Source organism: Stegastes partitus, unplaced genomic scaffold, assembly GCF_000690725.1.
Source record: "Stegastes partitus isolate 25-593 unplaced genomic scaffold, Stegastes_partitus-1.0.2 Scaffold2320, whole genome shotgun sequence".
Taxonomy (NCBI): Eukaryota; Metazoa; Chordata; class Actinopteri; family Pomacentridae; genus Stegastes; species Stegastes partitus.
In genome coordinates this window covers 49,469-64,976 of record NW_007580051.1, presented here as the reverse complement: position 1 = coordinate 64,976, position 15,508 = coordinate 49,469, and the positions used below count along the sequence as shown (strand labels likewise).

The window sequence follows — 15,508 nt, the reverse complement described above, 5'->3', positions numbered from 1 at the left end:
CGTAGGGCGAGGACCCGTCCATCGCCGCTTGCGGCTTTAATTTGGTTTTAATTTGGACTGTGCTTGATTCACCCTCTCACTTTTTTGCTGTGTATTTATCAAATGTGTCACTAAACATTTATCTACTGCCGTTACACTTTACGTATTGAACAAAATGTGAATAAAAATTTTTTTATGGTTGTTGTGCTTTTCTGCAACAGATTTATTCTCTATTTGTGAAATAAACCTGTTTGTTAATCTGTAAATGAACCTGTGAGTTGTGAAAAACCACAAAATTTACATTAAAAAAAGAAAACAAAAGAACAAAATAAATAAAAACATGCATTTGCAAATTTATCATAATTTGACCAATATTTCATTCTACTATAATAGCTAAAACTGTGAAATTAAGGGTTAATACTGTAAATGTGTTTCCTAAATTAGACACAATTGGTTAAAATTAACAGAAAAAAGAAGTTTTTGGTCTGTAATTTACACATATTTGACATATTTGCTAGCTAAGTGAGCGATATCTTGTATAGTTACATCAGTTTTCCAAATTAGCACCAGTAATCTGTCAAAATACTGTCTCTATTTGTATTATTATTGATAGACATGATAGGTAATCTGATTGTTTTTACACATGTTAATATTATCATTAAACATTAAATAGTAAAAGATTAAAAAAAAAAAAAAAACACACACACATAATCTCATGCAAGATCAGGGCCCAGCCACTAGGTGGAGCAAAAACCCCAAAACAATGCAAATGTACCCAAACTTCAGTCCAGAAATGGGCTTGGATGTATTTTTGTTTGTTTAAAAAAAGAAATAACTTTTACACATCGTATTTATTTTATTTTTTTCAAGTCTGCAAACATTTTCAGTTCGCAAATAATACATTTTTTTGACATTGTAGATGTTGAAAGGAAAATAAAACATGACTAGTGTTTCATAATCACATGAAAATTAGCATTTACTTGAAGCATACATTAGAACAATAGATTTACTGGATAACGTAAAAATCTCAGATATCAGAGCCAAAGCCTGAAAGGTTCATAAAATATTACCAACATGTATTTGCTGCTCATTATTGTATTTAACAGTGATATAGATTGGAAAATGTAAGTGGTGAGGCTTTCTTCTCATCTTCTGGGAAACACTGTCAGTTATTTTAGGTGAGCAAATAAAGTTTATGTTCCAGATTAGCCTCAGAAAGTAAAAAGCTAAACTTGAACAGAGATGTGCTGATTGTATGTTTACCAAACCAAGCGATTATTCTCCATCCCTAAAGTCTTCTTTTCTTGTCTAGTCTTAAGAAACGTGGTTTAAAAACTCAGTCAATTATCTTGTGCATATAAACTTGATCACTCATTTAAAAAGCCAGTCAGGACTAAAATCAGCTGGTTAAGTTGCTCTTCTAGGTGTCAGTTAATAGATTTGTGGGGCTGTCGACCTCCTGACCGTGAACCTGATTCTGGTTTCCCACAGTCTGCGACGGCCAAACACCAAAACCTGATTGATAAAGTTCAAAGCGACGGCTGTAATGTGATTAGTTGGGGAGGGTCCAGCTTTAAGTGGCTGTAAGTGACTAATGCAGCTCCGTCCTGTCTGTCCGATTACGTTATCAGTTCACTGACTCTGGTAAGAAAGAACAAAAACCAGCCGTCTGCCAGAAGAGCTGTAGCCGAGGCCAGCTCCCATTGACATCAGGGAGCCAAATCTGCATCACATCCCATAATTAGGATTTAGTTTCACTTGGTTTCCATCCAAATGTCGTGCAAATCTCAACTGAATTTTGAGGAAAATTGTTAAAAGAAACATGGAAATTAACTGCTGAAGTTAATGTATGAGAATATTTTTGTTTAAATAAAAACTCATTTGTTCATAAATCAAGAGAAAATTGGCCAAATTTTAGACTTTTTTTCAATTGATGTGCAAAAAGTTTATGCATCTGTCATTGTTGGTGTTTTACTATTTTATTAAACTGTGTTCATAGTCGTTAAAAGTTTCCAAGAATTTTAAAAAGATTTGGAGTTTCTAATGACTCTGATAAATCTGAATTTTCTCGGATGGAATCATTGAAACACAAACACACAGTCATGCACTTTGGTTTAGATTTATTAAAGGTCTAAGGTCTGTACATACAGCAACTTATAACTGGTGATGTAGAAAGTTGTATTAATCAACTCCGTGGCCTCTTAGCTTCTTGTGAATGATTAAAACAGCTGCTGACTCCTCTGAGGCAAATCAAATAGAGGTTTATTAAATTAGCAGAAACATGTCTGGAGGAGAGAAGGTGAGAACTTTAACCCCAAGAACACCAAACCTACCATCAAGCATGGAGGTGGCAACATCATGCTCTGGTTCTGTTCTGCTGCCAGTGGACCTGGAGCTTTACACAAAGTCAATGGAACAATGAAGAAGGAGGATCACCTCCACGTTGTTCAGGAAAACCTCAGACCATCAGCAGAAGGTTGGTCTTGGACACAGTTGGATTTTTTATTTTTTTTAAAAATAACTTAAGTAATTTTGGAGGAGTTTTAAGTTCGGACAGCTTTCGAGTCATATTGGACAAATTTTGAGCTTTTCTGAACTATTTCTTTGTCTTTTTGGACAAGGTTCTAGTAAATTTAGACAAATTCATTGTCATTTTCAATGCTGATTTTGGACAAGTTCTAAGTTCGGACAGCTTTTGAGTCACATCGGACAAATTTTAAGCTGCTCTGGACAATGTTGGAGTCATTTTTGGGCAATTTTGGAATAATTTTGGACTTTTGTCATTTTAGAAAAGTTTTAAGTAATTTAGGACAACCTGCCATCAAGCATGGAGGTGGCAGCATCATGCTGTGGTTCTGTTCTGCTGCCAGTGGACCTGGAGCTTTGCACAAAGTCACTGGAACAATGAAGAAGGAGGATCACCTCCAGGTTGTTCAGGAAAACCTGAAACCATCAGCAGAAGGTTGATCTTGGACACAGTTGGATTTTTTTTTTTTTTTTTTAAATAACTTAAGTAATTTTGGAGCTTTCGAGTCATATTGGACAAATTTTGAGCTTTTCTGAACTATTTCTTTGTCTTTTTGGACAAGGTTCTAGTAAATTTAGACAAATTCATCGTCATTTTCGATGCTGATTTTGGACAAGTTCTAAGTTCGGACAGCTTTTGAGTCACATCGGACAAATTTTAAGCTGCTCTGGACAATGTTGGAGTCATTTTGGAGCAATTTTGGAATAATTTTGGACTTTTGTCATTTTAGAAAAGTTTTAAGTCATTTAGGACAACCTACCATCAAGCATGGAGGTGGCAGCATCATGCTCTGGTTCTGTTCTGCTGCCAGTGGACCTGGAGCTTCACACAAAGTCAATAGAACAATGAAGAAGGAGGATCACCTCCATGTTGTTCAGGAAAACCTCAGACCATCAGCAGAAGGTTGATCTTGGACACAGTTGGATGTTCCAACCAGACAATGAGCCCAAACACACATCAAAGTGGTGAAGAAATGGTTCCATCAGGCTGGAATGAAGGTTCTAGACTGGTCTCCCCAAAGTCCTGACTGGAACCATCCAGAACCTGTGGACTGATGAAGGAACAAGTCAGAAAGACGACAAGTTTGGTTGATTTTTTGTGACAAAAACACGTGTTTCAGTGAATCTATTGCAGAAAATTAAGACTTATAAGAGTCACCAGAAACGTTAGAGCCGTGATACAAACAGGTTCAAACCTGCTTATCCAGCATTAGGAACTTTATTACCTCTGATGTTGATCACAAACAGACATTCCCAAACCTGTTTAGAAACCAGCTTACCTGAGGATCGGTTTTTGCAGGATTTTCTCTGTCGTATTTTGTATTCCAGCTTTTCCAGGACCAAAGAAATGCCGACCAGCCTCACATCTGCCCACATAAATTAAGACTTTTACTGTTTAACGTAACAATTATTTAAAAATATCACGTCTAATAATAAGTATTACATTTTTTATTCAGTTAATTTAAAGCGCTTGCATGGATCTGGGAGCAGATTATTCCCTGACATTCCAGGAACCAGCTTTGGATTATATTTACAAGTTTCAAAATCCATTCTTTCATCATAATAACTGAGCATTTTCTCCTCAGTTCCCTCTGTGTTGTGGTTCTTGACTTTTTTTCGGTCCTTAATGAGAAAATCAGTCGTGTTTAGCAACCGCAGGAGCGTTTGAACACGTTCCATGTTGAGTTCCCCACCAGAGACTTAAAAGACATTGTTGTAAAGATTCGGTGGTTTTCAGCTTCTCTTTCATTTATTTCCTCTCTGACGTTGGAGTTTTAATTGTTGTCGAGAAAAAGAAAAAGAAATATGTGCGTCGCTGGCCAAAGTTTAACTCAGAAAACACTGAATTTGGTATTTTGGGGGGAAAAATCTATAAAACGAACATGTTTGTACCATCGAACGCCTTAAAATCAGCAGTTTGAGAAGGAAATAAACAGATAAATGGAAAAACATGCAAAGAATCTGTGTGTCTTTGGGGTCATTGTGTCTCTTTGGGGTTATTTTCTGTCTCTTTAGTCGTGTTTTTTTGTGTATTCGTAGTATTTTAGTTTTTCTTTGTGGTAGTTTTGTGCCTCTGGGGTCATTTCATGTCCTTTTGTGGTAGTTTTGTGTCACTGTGTTGTTATTTTGCATCTATTTGATTCCATTTTGTGTACTTTTGGGTGACTGTGTGGCTCTTTGTGGTAGATTTGTGTGTCTTTGGGGTCATTGTGTGTCTCTGTGGTAGTTATTTGCAGTAATTTTGCAATTCTTTGTGGTAGATTTGTGTCTCTTTGTGGTAGTTTTGCATCTATTTGTGGTCATTTTGTGTATATTTGTGGTCTTCATGTGTCTCTTTGTAGTAGTTTTGTGTCTCTGTGGTATTTTTGGTATAGTGGTAATATGTCGGTGTCTCTTTGTGGTAGTTTTGTGTCTCTTTATGGTAGTTTTGTGTCTCTTTGGGGTTATTTTGCATCTATTTGGGGTCATTTAGTGTCTTTTGTGGTAGATTGGTGCATTTTTATGGTAATTATATATCTCTTTGTGGTAGTTTTGTGTCTCTTTGGGGTCATTGTGTGTCTCTGTTGTAGGTTTTTTGTATTTGTTGTAGTTTTGTTTGTCTTTATGGTAGTTTGTGTCTCTTCGTGGTTGTTTTATGTCTCTTTGTGGTAGTTTTGTGTCTCTGGGGTTATTTCCCTTCTTTTTGTGGTAGATTTGTGTCTCTTTGTAAGAAAAAGGAAATCAGGTTTCTGTTCAAACCATACTTAATCTACGTCTATAATTTGTGATGTGGGTTTATGAGTAAACTTTTCATTTTGAGAAGCCTCAAGGTTAAAAAAAAAAGAAAAAGGTTTGAAGCTGCTGTCTCACCGCGTTAGAGGTAAAACCCAGCATGTCCTGTTTGATCGGTTCTGACTTCCGGACATGTGGACGGCAGGTGTTTCATGTGAACCGACAATCCTTTAACATCTGATCTTCAAGGTGAACCGACTGCAGTAAATCAGCGACAGCAGCTTTTTGGCAGCAGAGTCAATGTGTGTAAAAAAATCTAAATAAAAAGCTCTGAAGAGTTGACAAGAAATGAAGCAGCAGAAAAATAAATGAGTTGTAGATATTTTTTAAGTAAATAATGACAAAAAATGAGCTTCTCCAATGTACATGTTTTGTCAACACTTAAATGATGCACTATCAATCCTTTAGCTGAGCCTTGCTGTGATCGAAAATGGAAAATCACACCAATTATTCAGCGTTTGGAGTCATAACAGATCAATTTATTGCATTTATAAACAGACACAAACACCGTCCACAGGGCAGGAAAGAGCTCTCTCTCCTGATTATTCATACACGTCGGTTATAAGGAAAGATAATCACAGTTGCTATTCAAATACCACAACAAAACGGGAGACCAGCTCCGACAAAACGAATCGTTCATCGCACGACAAACTGCCAGCAGATCAGTGACCGTGAGAAGAGTTCAGGCGTCGTCAACACCAAACGTGAGTCAGTTGTTTAAGGCACAAGGTCAGTCTTTGGTTTGTTCCTCTCCTCTTAGGATCCAGGAGAAAACGTTCAGCTTCGTGATGATCTCTCCGTCGGCTGCGTTCACACTGTCAGACCGCTGCAAGGTAGAGTTCTTGTCCCATGAGAAACAAAGGAAGGAGGCTCGGCAGGTTCATGTGCAGGAACTCAGAGACGCCAAAACATCAAACGAACATCAGATAGAGGTGTTGCTCTGCTGTCTCAGACTTTGTTCAGAGTTTACTTGCTTGTTGAATTGTCATGAAGTATACGTTTGGGAACACTCAGTAATCGTGCTCATATGCTGATAAGTTTCAACATCAAGACACGACATGGAAGCAGCTCATAACTTCTATTTATGCTCCGATAAACGAGTCCACGTCACCATTCTGTCATGTCAAAACATCAAAAAACTGGAACGTATCTTGCCATATTGCTCGCAAATCAAATCCTACTGATGCTAGAGGCCTCACAAGTTGATGAAATCTCGTCCAAAGATTGTGCTTTTAGTAGGAAACATGGAAGCATCCATATTTATATACACTGACAGGAACTTTCTGGGGCTCCAGCACAACCTTTGTTTGGAAATTTAGCACTTTTTTCCCATTTTCAAGGTCCAATAATTATTCATTATTGCCATTTTTGGACAACTTTGAATCATTTTGCACAACTTTCAAGTCATTTTGGACAATTTGGGGTCATTTTGGACAGCTGTTAGGTCAATATAGAAACAAATTGAAAGCTTGTCTTCCCATATTTGTCACAAATCAAATCCTACTGATGGTAGAGGCCTCACAAGTTGGTGAAATGTTAACCACAGACTGCATTTTTAGTAGGAAACATGGATACATCCAAATTGAAAATTGTAGGAGTTGGGTTTTTTTGCATTTCTTGGATCAACATGAAAATTTCATATATTCACAACAACTTTTTTTTTTTTCAAAGCACATTTTTTCACTTCGATAGAACCACCAGAAGGTCACGAAAGGGGGAAGTTTTGTGTTACTAGACAACAGTTTGACTCTGACGTGTGATCCAGTGTCGAGCTTGATTCGTGAAGTTTTCTACCAGAAACTGTTTGAGGTGGAGCGACTTCTCCGACAGTGTGAACGCAGCCACAAACAAAAGGAAGCAACCAGTGTGAAGCAGGGAATCGTGGGATACGTCTGAAGAAGAGGAGGACAGTGAGGATGAATCTGGTCCTCTTTCCCTCCAGGCTCCTCTTCTTACTCCTGCCTTCCTGCTTCCTCCTCTTCCTCCTCCTCACCTTCCACCTCCTCCCTCGCCTCCTCTTCCTGTGCCTCCTCCTCTTCCTCCTCCTCCTCCTCTGCCTCGGCCTCCTGCAGGGCGTTGAACCTCTCCACCACACAGTGAGCCGTCAGCCTGGCCTCGGGGTCGTGATCCCAACACTCGGTGATGGTGGAGCAGAAGACGTTCATCCCCTGAAGGAGCCCAGACCAGAGAGTTAACCTTTCACTGAAATACTCGGAAATGTAATTTAATTTCAACCCTGGTGTGTTACTGGTGGATATAAGAGGACGTTTTGACTTAAAAAAAAAAAAAAAGAAAAAAGAAAAGCTTCATATTTAAGCTGCAAATCAAAGTCAAAACAGTTATCATGTGAGATAAAAAATATTAAAAAAAAAAAAAATCAAATAATACTTTAAAAAACACGCATAAAGATGAGGAAACATTTATTTCCAAATAAACACGTGATTGGTCAGAGGCCATAGCAACTGTGCTGTCATGTAGCCTGGCCTTTGCTGATTGGCTGGAGGAAGTCACGTGATCCTGCCTTTATTTTTTTTTAAAAAGAAGTTACCATATTTGGTTCCTTGCCCAATAAAGGGTTAAAGAGAATATTAATTGTGAATAAAACCGGCAAAGACTGATGGGAGGAAGATCTACACACTAAAAGATGTTAAGCGCATTGCTTTGTGTGTATTTGGGATCATTTTGTGTCTCTGTGGTAGTTGTGAATATATTTGTCGGAGTTTAGTGCTAGATTTTTTTGTCTTTGTCATTTCTTTGGGCCAATAGTCTGTCGATTTTGGGTGATTTTGTGTATCTTTGGGGCCATTGTGCATCTCATTTGTGTACCGTGGTTATCTCTTTTTGTTTTGGATTCTTTGTCTTTGTCATCATTTTGGGTCTCTTTGGGGAAGTTTTAAGTCTCTTTGTCAGTATTTTTTTGTTTACTTGTGGTTGCTTTGTTCATCTCTGTGGCCAGTTTGTGTCCTTTTACAGCTAATCGTCTCTCTGTGATAGATTATTTGTCTTTGTGGTTATGTGACGTTTCTTTGGGCCAATTGTCTGACAAAATGTAACACAAGCTTTTAAAACAAAACCTGCTTAAATAAAAAGAGAGGACGACGTGGTGGAAGGCAGCTGTCCGTTAATGTGGAGGAGTCTGAACGCTGTCTGACCTGGTGCTGCGTCCACGTGGAGGGGATGTCCGGCCGGCCTCGGTCCCTCAGCACCAGGTCCCTCATGCTGTCCACACAGGGCTGCTCACAAACCTTGGAGCCGAACGCCGGCTCGTAGCTCTTCACCTCTGAAACCAACACACACGGTTGTGTACAAATCATTTCTACTGCTGGAAACGAGTGACTCAAAGCTGAATTTAAAGCTGCTGTCATCGGGTTTCTACCCACTTTGTAGCGCCGGGAGCTAAACTTAAAATTAACTTCAATGGTAAACTGAGTTCCAGGTACTTGTGGGAGAAGACGTAGTTACGTAAGCCGTGTTTCCATATAATTACGTGGTGTGAATTTTGACGTGGACTCTTGAGATGTCACAAAAAAAATTGGCTTGTTTCCATGAACCTCTAAGCTGCACGAAGAAAAGCTGTAAACAAAGCCAGTTGTTTACCGGCAACTAAAAACCATAGAAGAAGAAAGAAAGTAAAACTGAATTTGTCTACAAAAGAAAAATGGAGGAAAGTGTTCAGGAAAATATCAGGAAAGTTGTTCATGGAAACATCAAGACAACTGAAGAAGCAGCTGGTCAGTGATTTGAGTTAAATGTTTTTCAAAAGTGTTTCAAAAAACGTTTCCATAAAATTGTGGAAGTTTCATTGCATTTTGCGATTTCCATGAACCACATGTGATGCAATATATATATGAAGAGCTCATTTGCAAACTCTATTTTTTGTTTTTTTTGCTTGAGATAAAATCAATCAAACTGAAACTGAGTGGATTTGTACGGAAGCCAAGAGCGGTTGTTTTCCGCTACTGTTCTTTCTTCGCCATTTTCTCGAGATAACGAATTAATTTTCTCGTTATCTCGGGACAACAGGAATCGTTTTCTCGTGAAAACGAGATAATTGGTGTTTGTGTTTGCCCGCTCGTTCCCGGTCCAGGATGGAATCCCAGGTGTGTGGGACCTCCCACACACCTGGGATTCCATCCTCAGTCACCAGCGGGGGGCCGGAGGACAGACCAGACCGGGCACGAGCGCTTCATTGTAAGTCGTCGTGCCCGGTCAGCTGTTCTCATGACACGTCATGTCGGAGTTCCCGGTCAGCTGTCTATATAAGATACGTCACACCAGGAAGTCCGACAACTTCTGATGAAGGCTGAAGTGACAGCTGAAACTGTCAATGAGATAATTATCTCGTTATCTCGAGAAAACGAGTTTCGGCTTCCGTAGATTTGACTAAAACAGAGATAACTTCAGTTTGATTGATATTGTCTCAGGTAGACGATGGAGACGTGGGTTTTCTGAAGGTTTGTGAAGATGGACTTATCTGTTTTTGCAAATGAACTCTCCATATATATATATATTTACAGTTTGCACATAAAAACACACGATGGCACATGGCTACTGTGGTAAACGTCACTTGTTTGCATTTGTGTGCACGTCCGTAAGGATTTCTGTTTGGTCCTCACACTTTTGAGTAAAGTGACCTGGACTAAATTAACGGGCTCTTCTTTTGTTCCACCTCTCCAGCAGGTTTCACTAAAATCAGCAAAACAACGACAAAGAAGAGCCTCCACCTGAATACACGACGCCCTCTTTGCAGAAGTTTCATCAGCAGCTGTAACGTATAAAAGCGGCCTGACAATGACTCCTCTGCTCACGAAATGAGAAACCGAGGATGTGCAAACTGAGAAACGCTCTGCTTAGCTGGTGTCCAACAGACTACGTCACCTCCCTGAGGACTGAGGACGCTGGATATGTTAAATATAAGGAAGCATGGACTGACACTTAAAAACACTGAGGACCTCTTACCTCCGATGGCGTGGCAGCGGGACGCCATCTCCCACAGGACCAGAGCCATGGAGTAAACATCCATCTGTTTGAAGGCCTCCAGGTCCTCCAGGTTCACCCTGGACTCCAGCACCTCAGGAGCCATGTAGCGAGCCGTCCCCACCTGGACAGGAAGGTAGAGCGGAGAACCAACAAATGACGACCAGAACAGAAAATAATGTGAATTACCTACAACCTCGTTTCCCTAAAACGCCGTTCTTATACATCTACACTACACCTCTCTTTTCTTGTTAGAAGAGACACATTGTTTCCCGAAGACTGTGGAGGAGGAACAGCTGAGGAACAGTCCAAGGAAAGAGGTGGAAGAAGGTACCCATCAGCAACAGAACCTAGTAGTTGGAAACTTTCTTGACAGAGCTGACCTTACAGTGAGATGAAACCAACTGAACTGTGGGATACACTTTGGTCTGGACACAGCTTCTTAGTGGCACAAGGACAAATGTTCATAGAGTGGGGCTTCAGTGAACCAACTGTGTCCCAGTAATGTTCAGACATGGGTTGAACCTGTATCCCAGTAACTTTGGTTTTGTTGGGTTTGCTTGTGTAAATTTTGTAAGATCTTCACCAGGCAAGATGATAGACGCTGTGGTGTCGTAGGAAAAGCTTCTGGTTGAAGGAATGTTCATATAAAGAGGTGGAAGAAGGTATACATCGGGAACAGAACCTTCACCCTAGAGACTGGAGTGTGGCATAACTTTTGCTTTGTATATAATCATTTTTAAGCCATTGTTTGCCTTTTTTTATACGCTTTTAGGTCTCTACTGAAACATATCCTGACTCATCAGCTAATTTCACCTGTCCACTGTTGGCATAGTCGTCCACTGTGAGGGAAATATCCAGCCTCAGCGCCAGACCGAAGTCGCAGAGCGCACATTCGTTCCTGCTCTTCACCACGATGTTGCTGCTCTTTAGGTCCCGATGAGCAACTGGAACCTGCAGCAACACAGGCAACCGGCAACAAGCGCCGTCACAGATTAATGGTGCAAGTCCAAAAGCATTTATCACGAAATAATTATCGATACAAACAAACGCGCATCAGCACTATTATGAAGGTTCAAAAGCAGAACTGACCGCAATAGGTACAACTGAATCTTTCTTGTAGTCAAAAGGGGATTCAAACAGTCAGACTTATAGTATTTACAATTAAAACCGCAAAACTGTAAACCAAAACAGAGGAATCTGATTGGTTCTGCTTGTGGGCTCAAGTTAAATTATTTTTTCAGAACCCAATAGAGAAGTCCACTTGTTCTCTGCTGAAGGTTTCTGAATGAGGTTTTGAAGTTTTCCTGCTCCAGAACACAAATTAAAAGTTCTAGTTTCTCTTTAATTTGTTCTCAAATAATCATGACCGGTAGGGATGGACTTCCACTCTACCTTCGATGCTCCCCTGGGCGTTGTGTCGCTGTGGAGGTGAGCTAATCCTTTAGCAATGCTGCCCGCCATGGCGACAAGCTCCTCCCAGCTCAGTATGTTTGCGGTGAGGAACTCCTGCAGGTTTCCGAGGCTGTGATAGGCCAGAACCAGCCAGTAGGACCGGAGGGCGTGGCTCGGCGGACCCTTTTCCTCGGCTGCCAGGAACTGAACCACGTTATCATGCTGCAGCTCGGGGTCGGAGAAGATGGCGCACTCGTTCCTCCAGGAGGCGTACTCCACGGCCGGGAACACCTTCACCGCCATGGTTTGACAGCTGCTGACTCCGCCCCTCTCGGTCCCCAGCAGGCAAGCCCTCCACACCTCAGCAAAGCGCCCCTTCCCCACCAGCACCTCCAGCTTGATGGGCAGGTGGCTCTGCCAGTTCGTCATGCTGCCGATGGTGTCACTGTGAGGAGACGGCACCTTGGCGTTGGACTCGTCCCGTTCAGCTCCCGTCACATCTCCACCTTCCCTCCGAGCGCCTTGACACGGCAGGTCCAAAGCCTGGTACAGCTCTGGGGTGCGTTTGGTCGGCCAGTCGGGACGCGCAGGAGGGCTCGGTTTGTCGGGGCGCCGTATGCGGTAGAAGTAGAAGGCGGCGATGGCGATTAGGGCCACCATGACAGGAGGCACCAAACTAACCACCACCACCGGGATCACGTCTTTACTGTGCAGCCTGGAGAAACCTGCAGCAACAGAGGAAACAATGACTTTTCATCCTTCATTTAATCATTTACAATCCATTTATTGGACCCTCTTCACTCTGCTCACCATTGGCTCCCTTGTCGAAGATGAGCTTGTCGTTGCATTCGTGCTCGCCGTGGCAGCCGCAGACCATCATGGCGCCCTCCTCGGCCGGCTGTTTCACCATGTGACACTCTCTGGTGGTGAAGTTCAGCAGCAGGCCGGGGTCGACGCCCTCCAGAGGCAGGGCTGGGTGGTGACACATGGTGTCCACCGTCATCGTGTCGTTGGTTTTCCGCCTGGAGGAGCAGACGAACAAGTGGCCGGATTATGAAGTGTTAGCTTCAAGAAGAGTCTACATCAGACTGGTTTTCCTTATTTTGAGTACCGATAACAGTTAGTCTTATGAATAATTAGTGTACATATAAAAGCAAATTGAAGCTAAATTGAAGGGTTTTATTGACAGATTGTGTACTAATGCTTCCAAGATCAGTCATAAACCACTAATAAGAATTTGTTGCCAAGTTGTGGATTATCCTCCAATGGTCCTGGAAAACTTCTGCAGGAATTTCGACAACAATCCATTTATAAATTGCTTGTATATGACATGGCTACCATTCCATCCATCCATTATCTATACACTGCTTAATCCTCACTAGGGTCATGGGGGGCTGGAGTCAATCCCAGCTGACTCAGGGTGAAGGCAGGTTCACCTGGACAGGTAACCAGTCTATCACAGGGCTACACTTAGAGACAGACAACCAAGCACACTCACATTCACACCTACGGACAATTTAGAATCACCAATTAACCTCAACATGTTTTTGGACTGTGTGGGAGGAAGCTGGAGAACCCGGAGAGAACCCACGCTGCACGAGGAGAACATGGAGACTCCACGCAGAAAGATCCCGGGTGTCCTCACCGGGACGCAAACCGGCGACCTTCTAGCTGTGAGGCAACGATGCTACCAACTGCAGCCCATGTCTGCCATTCCTTCTAGTCATTATTAAAAGTGCACGAATACAAAGGTACCCAACACATCCATGTCTTGTCATGTTGGCACCTAAACTCCTAAAACTGCTAATTCTTGATTTATTCTTTATCGGTACTGAAGGTGGACACCGACTTTGTTTAAGGAAATCATTTATTGTACCAACTGAGAGTTTGTACGAGAACACAGTCCTCTGAAGGGAGCGCGACGAAGCGAGTTCGACATGGTCCGGCGTGCTTTGAAAATCTCAAAACCACAGTCAGAGATAACGGTGTGGTTTTCTTTTCAGACTTCTTCCACCTACTTCAGCCAAGAAGACCAGGTTGCAGGACAGGAATGTTGGTAGAAGACTGTTCATGGTGTATGTTCATAAATGTATTCTACCACTCAGCGCAGCCTCAAGGAAGCTGCTTATTTACACCAGGACACGTCGTCATCTAACGTCTGTAAAGCAACACGGCATCATAAAGCAACGACAAGCCAGTGAGAAGTGCATCGAGAAGTCTGATATGTTGTTGAGCTGAATAAAAAGTCACCACAACTAAAGTAAGTGAATCAACTTCTGAAATCAAGAAGATGAAAGTGGAGCAAAAGCAGCCCAAACTGGTTCTCCAGTCGGTCAAACTGGTGCCGTTTCTGTGACTGTGAATCTAAAGTAAACCACTGTTTTCCTCTGCCCTCTTCTCTTCTGTCAGTTTTCTTCTTATCACCGGTTTCCTGCAGAACGCTCGGAGGGTCGGCTGGCTGACGCGAACAGGAAATGAGAGGGGGAGCGGCGAGGGGGGATCCCAGCGTAGGACTGCTATCCAAACAAAAGCACCAATCAGCAGAAACTTTCCAGTCATAAAGAAAAGCCGTGGCGGAGGGCTGGTGTGAACGCTCCGAGGCTTCTCTCTCTCTCTCTCTAAAAAACCCCAACAACTGTGTGCAAGCAAATATGAAGAAAAAAAAAACCCGTCATGTGTTTTTCTTTTCTGTTGTTTTGTTCCTGCAACAGTAGCACGTCCAGAGAAATCACTTCAGGATGTTTCATAATGCTGATCAGCAGCATGTTGAGGAGGCTCAGCTGTACCGTTCTGTTCTCTGCCGGCCGTGCTGAAGGATAACGGTGACGTTCCAGCTTTTCTTATGGACACGAAAGGCTTCAGGACACACTCTGGCGTAATTATAGTTCACAAAAACAAAACCACAACCCTGTAAATGTCAAAACAATCAGGCAGACCGAAGAAAAAACTGAGCAGAAACAGTGAAAGTTAAATAAGTCCTTCTGCTGCTTTATACTGGCACGTTGTCACATCTCAGAGAGGAATTAAGAATATTAACGAACAGGTCCAACAAGTTCTCATTACCAGACATGCAAAAGCAACTCCAAAGAGACACAAAACCACCACAAAGAGACACTAAACAACCCCAAAACTGTCACGAAGACACACATAAGCACCTCAGAGACGCACAAAATAAGCACGAAGACACGCAAATGACTCCAAAACACAAAGAGACACAAATCAATCAATCACGGCCACCAACCATAAGGAAAGCAGTTAGATGCACAAAGACACGTAACTAACTTCAGAAAGCAACAATAAAGAGACACAAAACCAACACAAAGAGACGAAACAATCCCAAAGAAATGCAAAACACAAAAAAGACACATCACACAACCATAAAGACATACAAAAAAAACCCACGACCCAACTACAAAGAGACAAAGAGACACAAAACAACCACAAAGATTCACAAAACAACTGCAAAATGACACAAAGCAGTCACAAAGACACACAAAATGAACACAAATGACTCCAAAAAACACCCAAAATGAGGTAAAGGAAACCTGGGGAGACATAAAACACCTACGATGACACAACAAAACACCCAAAACAGCTAACAAGACGCACAACATGACAAAAAACTACTAAAAAGGAGAGACGACGTGAGAGAAACGAGTCAGAAAACAACGAGAAAGAGACAAAAATCAGCCTAATATATTAATAAGACAACTGCAAAATGGCACGAAACAACCACAGCGATGCACAAATGACTCCAAAGAGACACAAAATCAACACAAATGGACAAAACAACCCTGAAGACACACAAATGAGTAAAAAGAGAAAAATTCTGAGACACAATCCAGCCAAAAAACAACTA

General features: G+C 41.6%; 1 protein-coding gene across 1 annotated transcript in view; it reads right to left on the bottom strand.

Moving 5' to 3' along the window:
- Nucleotides 1–7,280: 7,280 nt before the first annotated feature.
- Nucleotides 7,281–15,508, bottom strand: part of tgfbr2l (transforming growth factor beta receptor-like) — a gene marked incomplete at its 3' end in the record, with an annotated part of 18,588 nt that continues 10,360 nt past the window's right edge. Inside the window, exons 3-8 of the mRNA XM_008304784.1 lie at nt 12,460–12,671; nt 11,650–12,374; nt 11,071–11,208; nt 10,237–10,378; nt 8,430–8,557; nt 7,281–7,445 (exon numbers count right to left, since the gene is read on the bottom strand). Of these exons, the coding sequence (XP_008303006.1) occupies nt 7,281–7,445; nt 8,430–8,557; nt 10,237–10,378; nt 11,071–11,208; nt 11,650–12,374; nt 12,460–12,671 (1,510 nt within the window). The remainder of the gene's footprint in view (nt 7,446–8,429; nt 8,558–10,236; nt 10,379–11,070; nt 11,209–11,649; nt 12,375–12,459; nt 12,672–15,508) is intronic.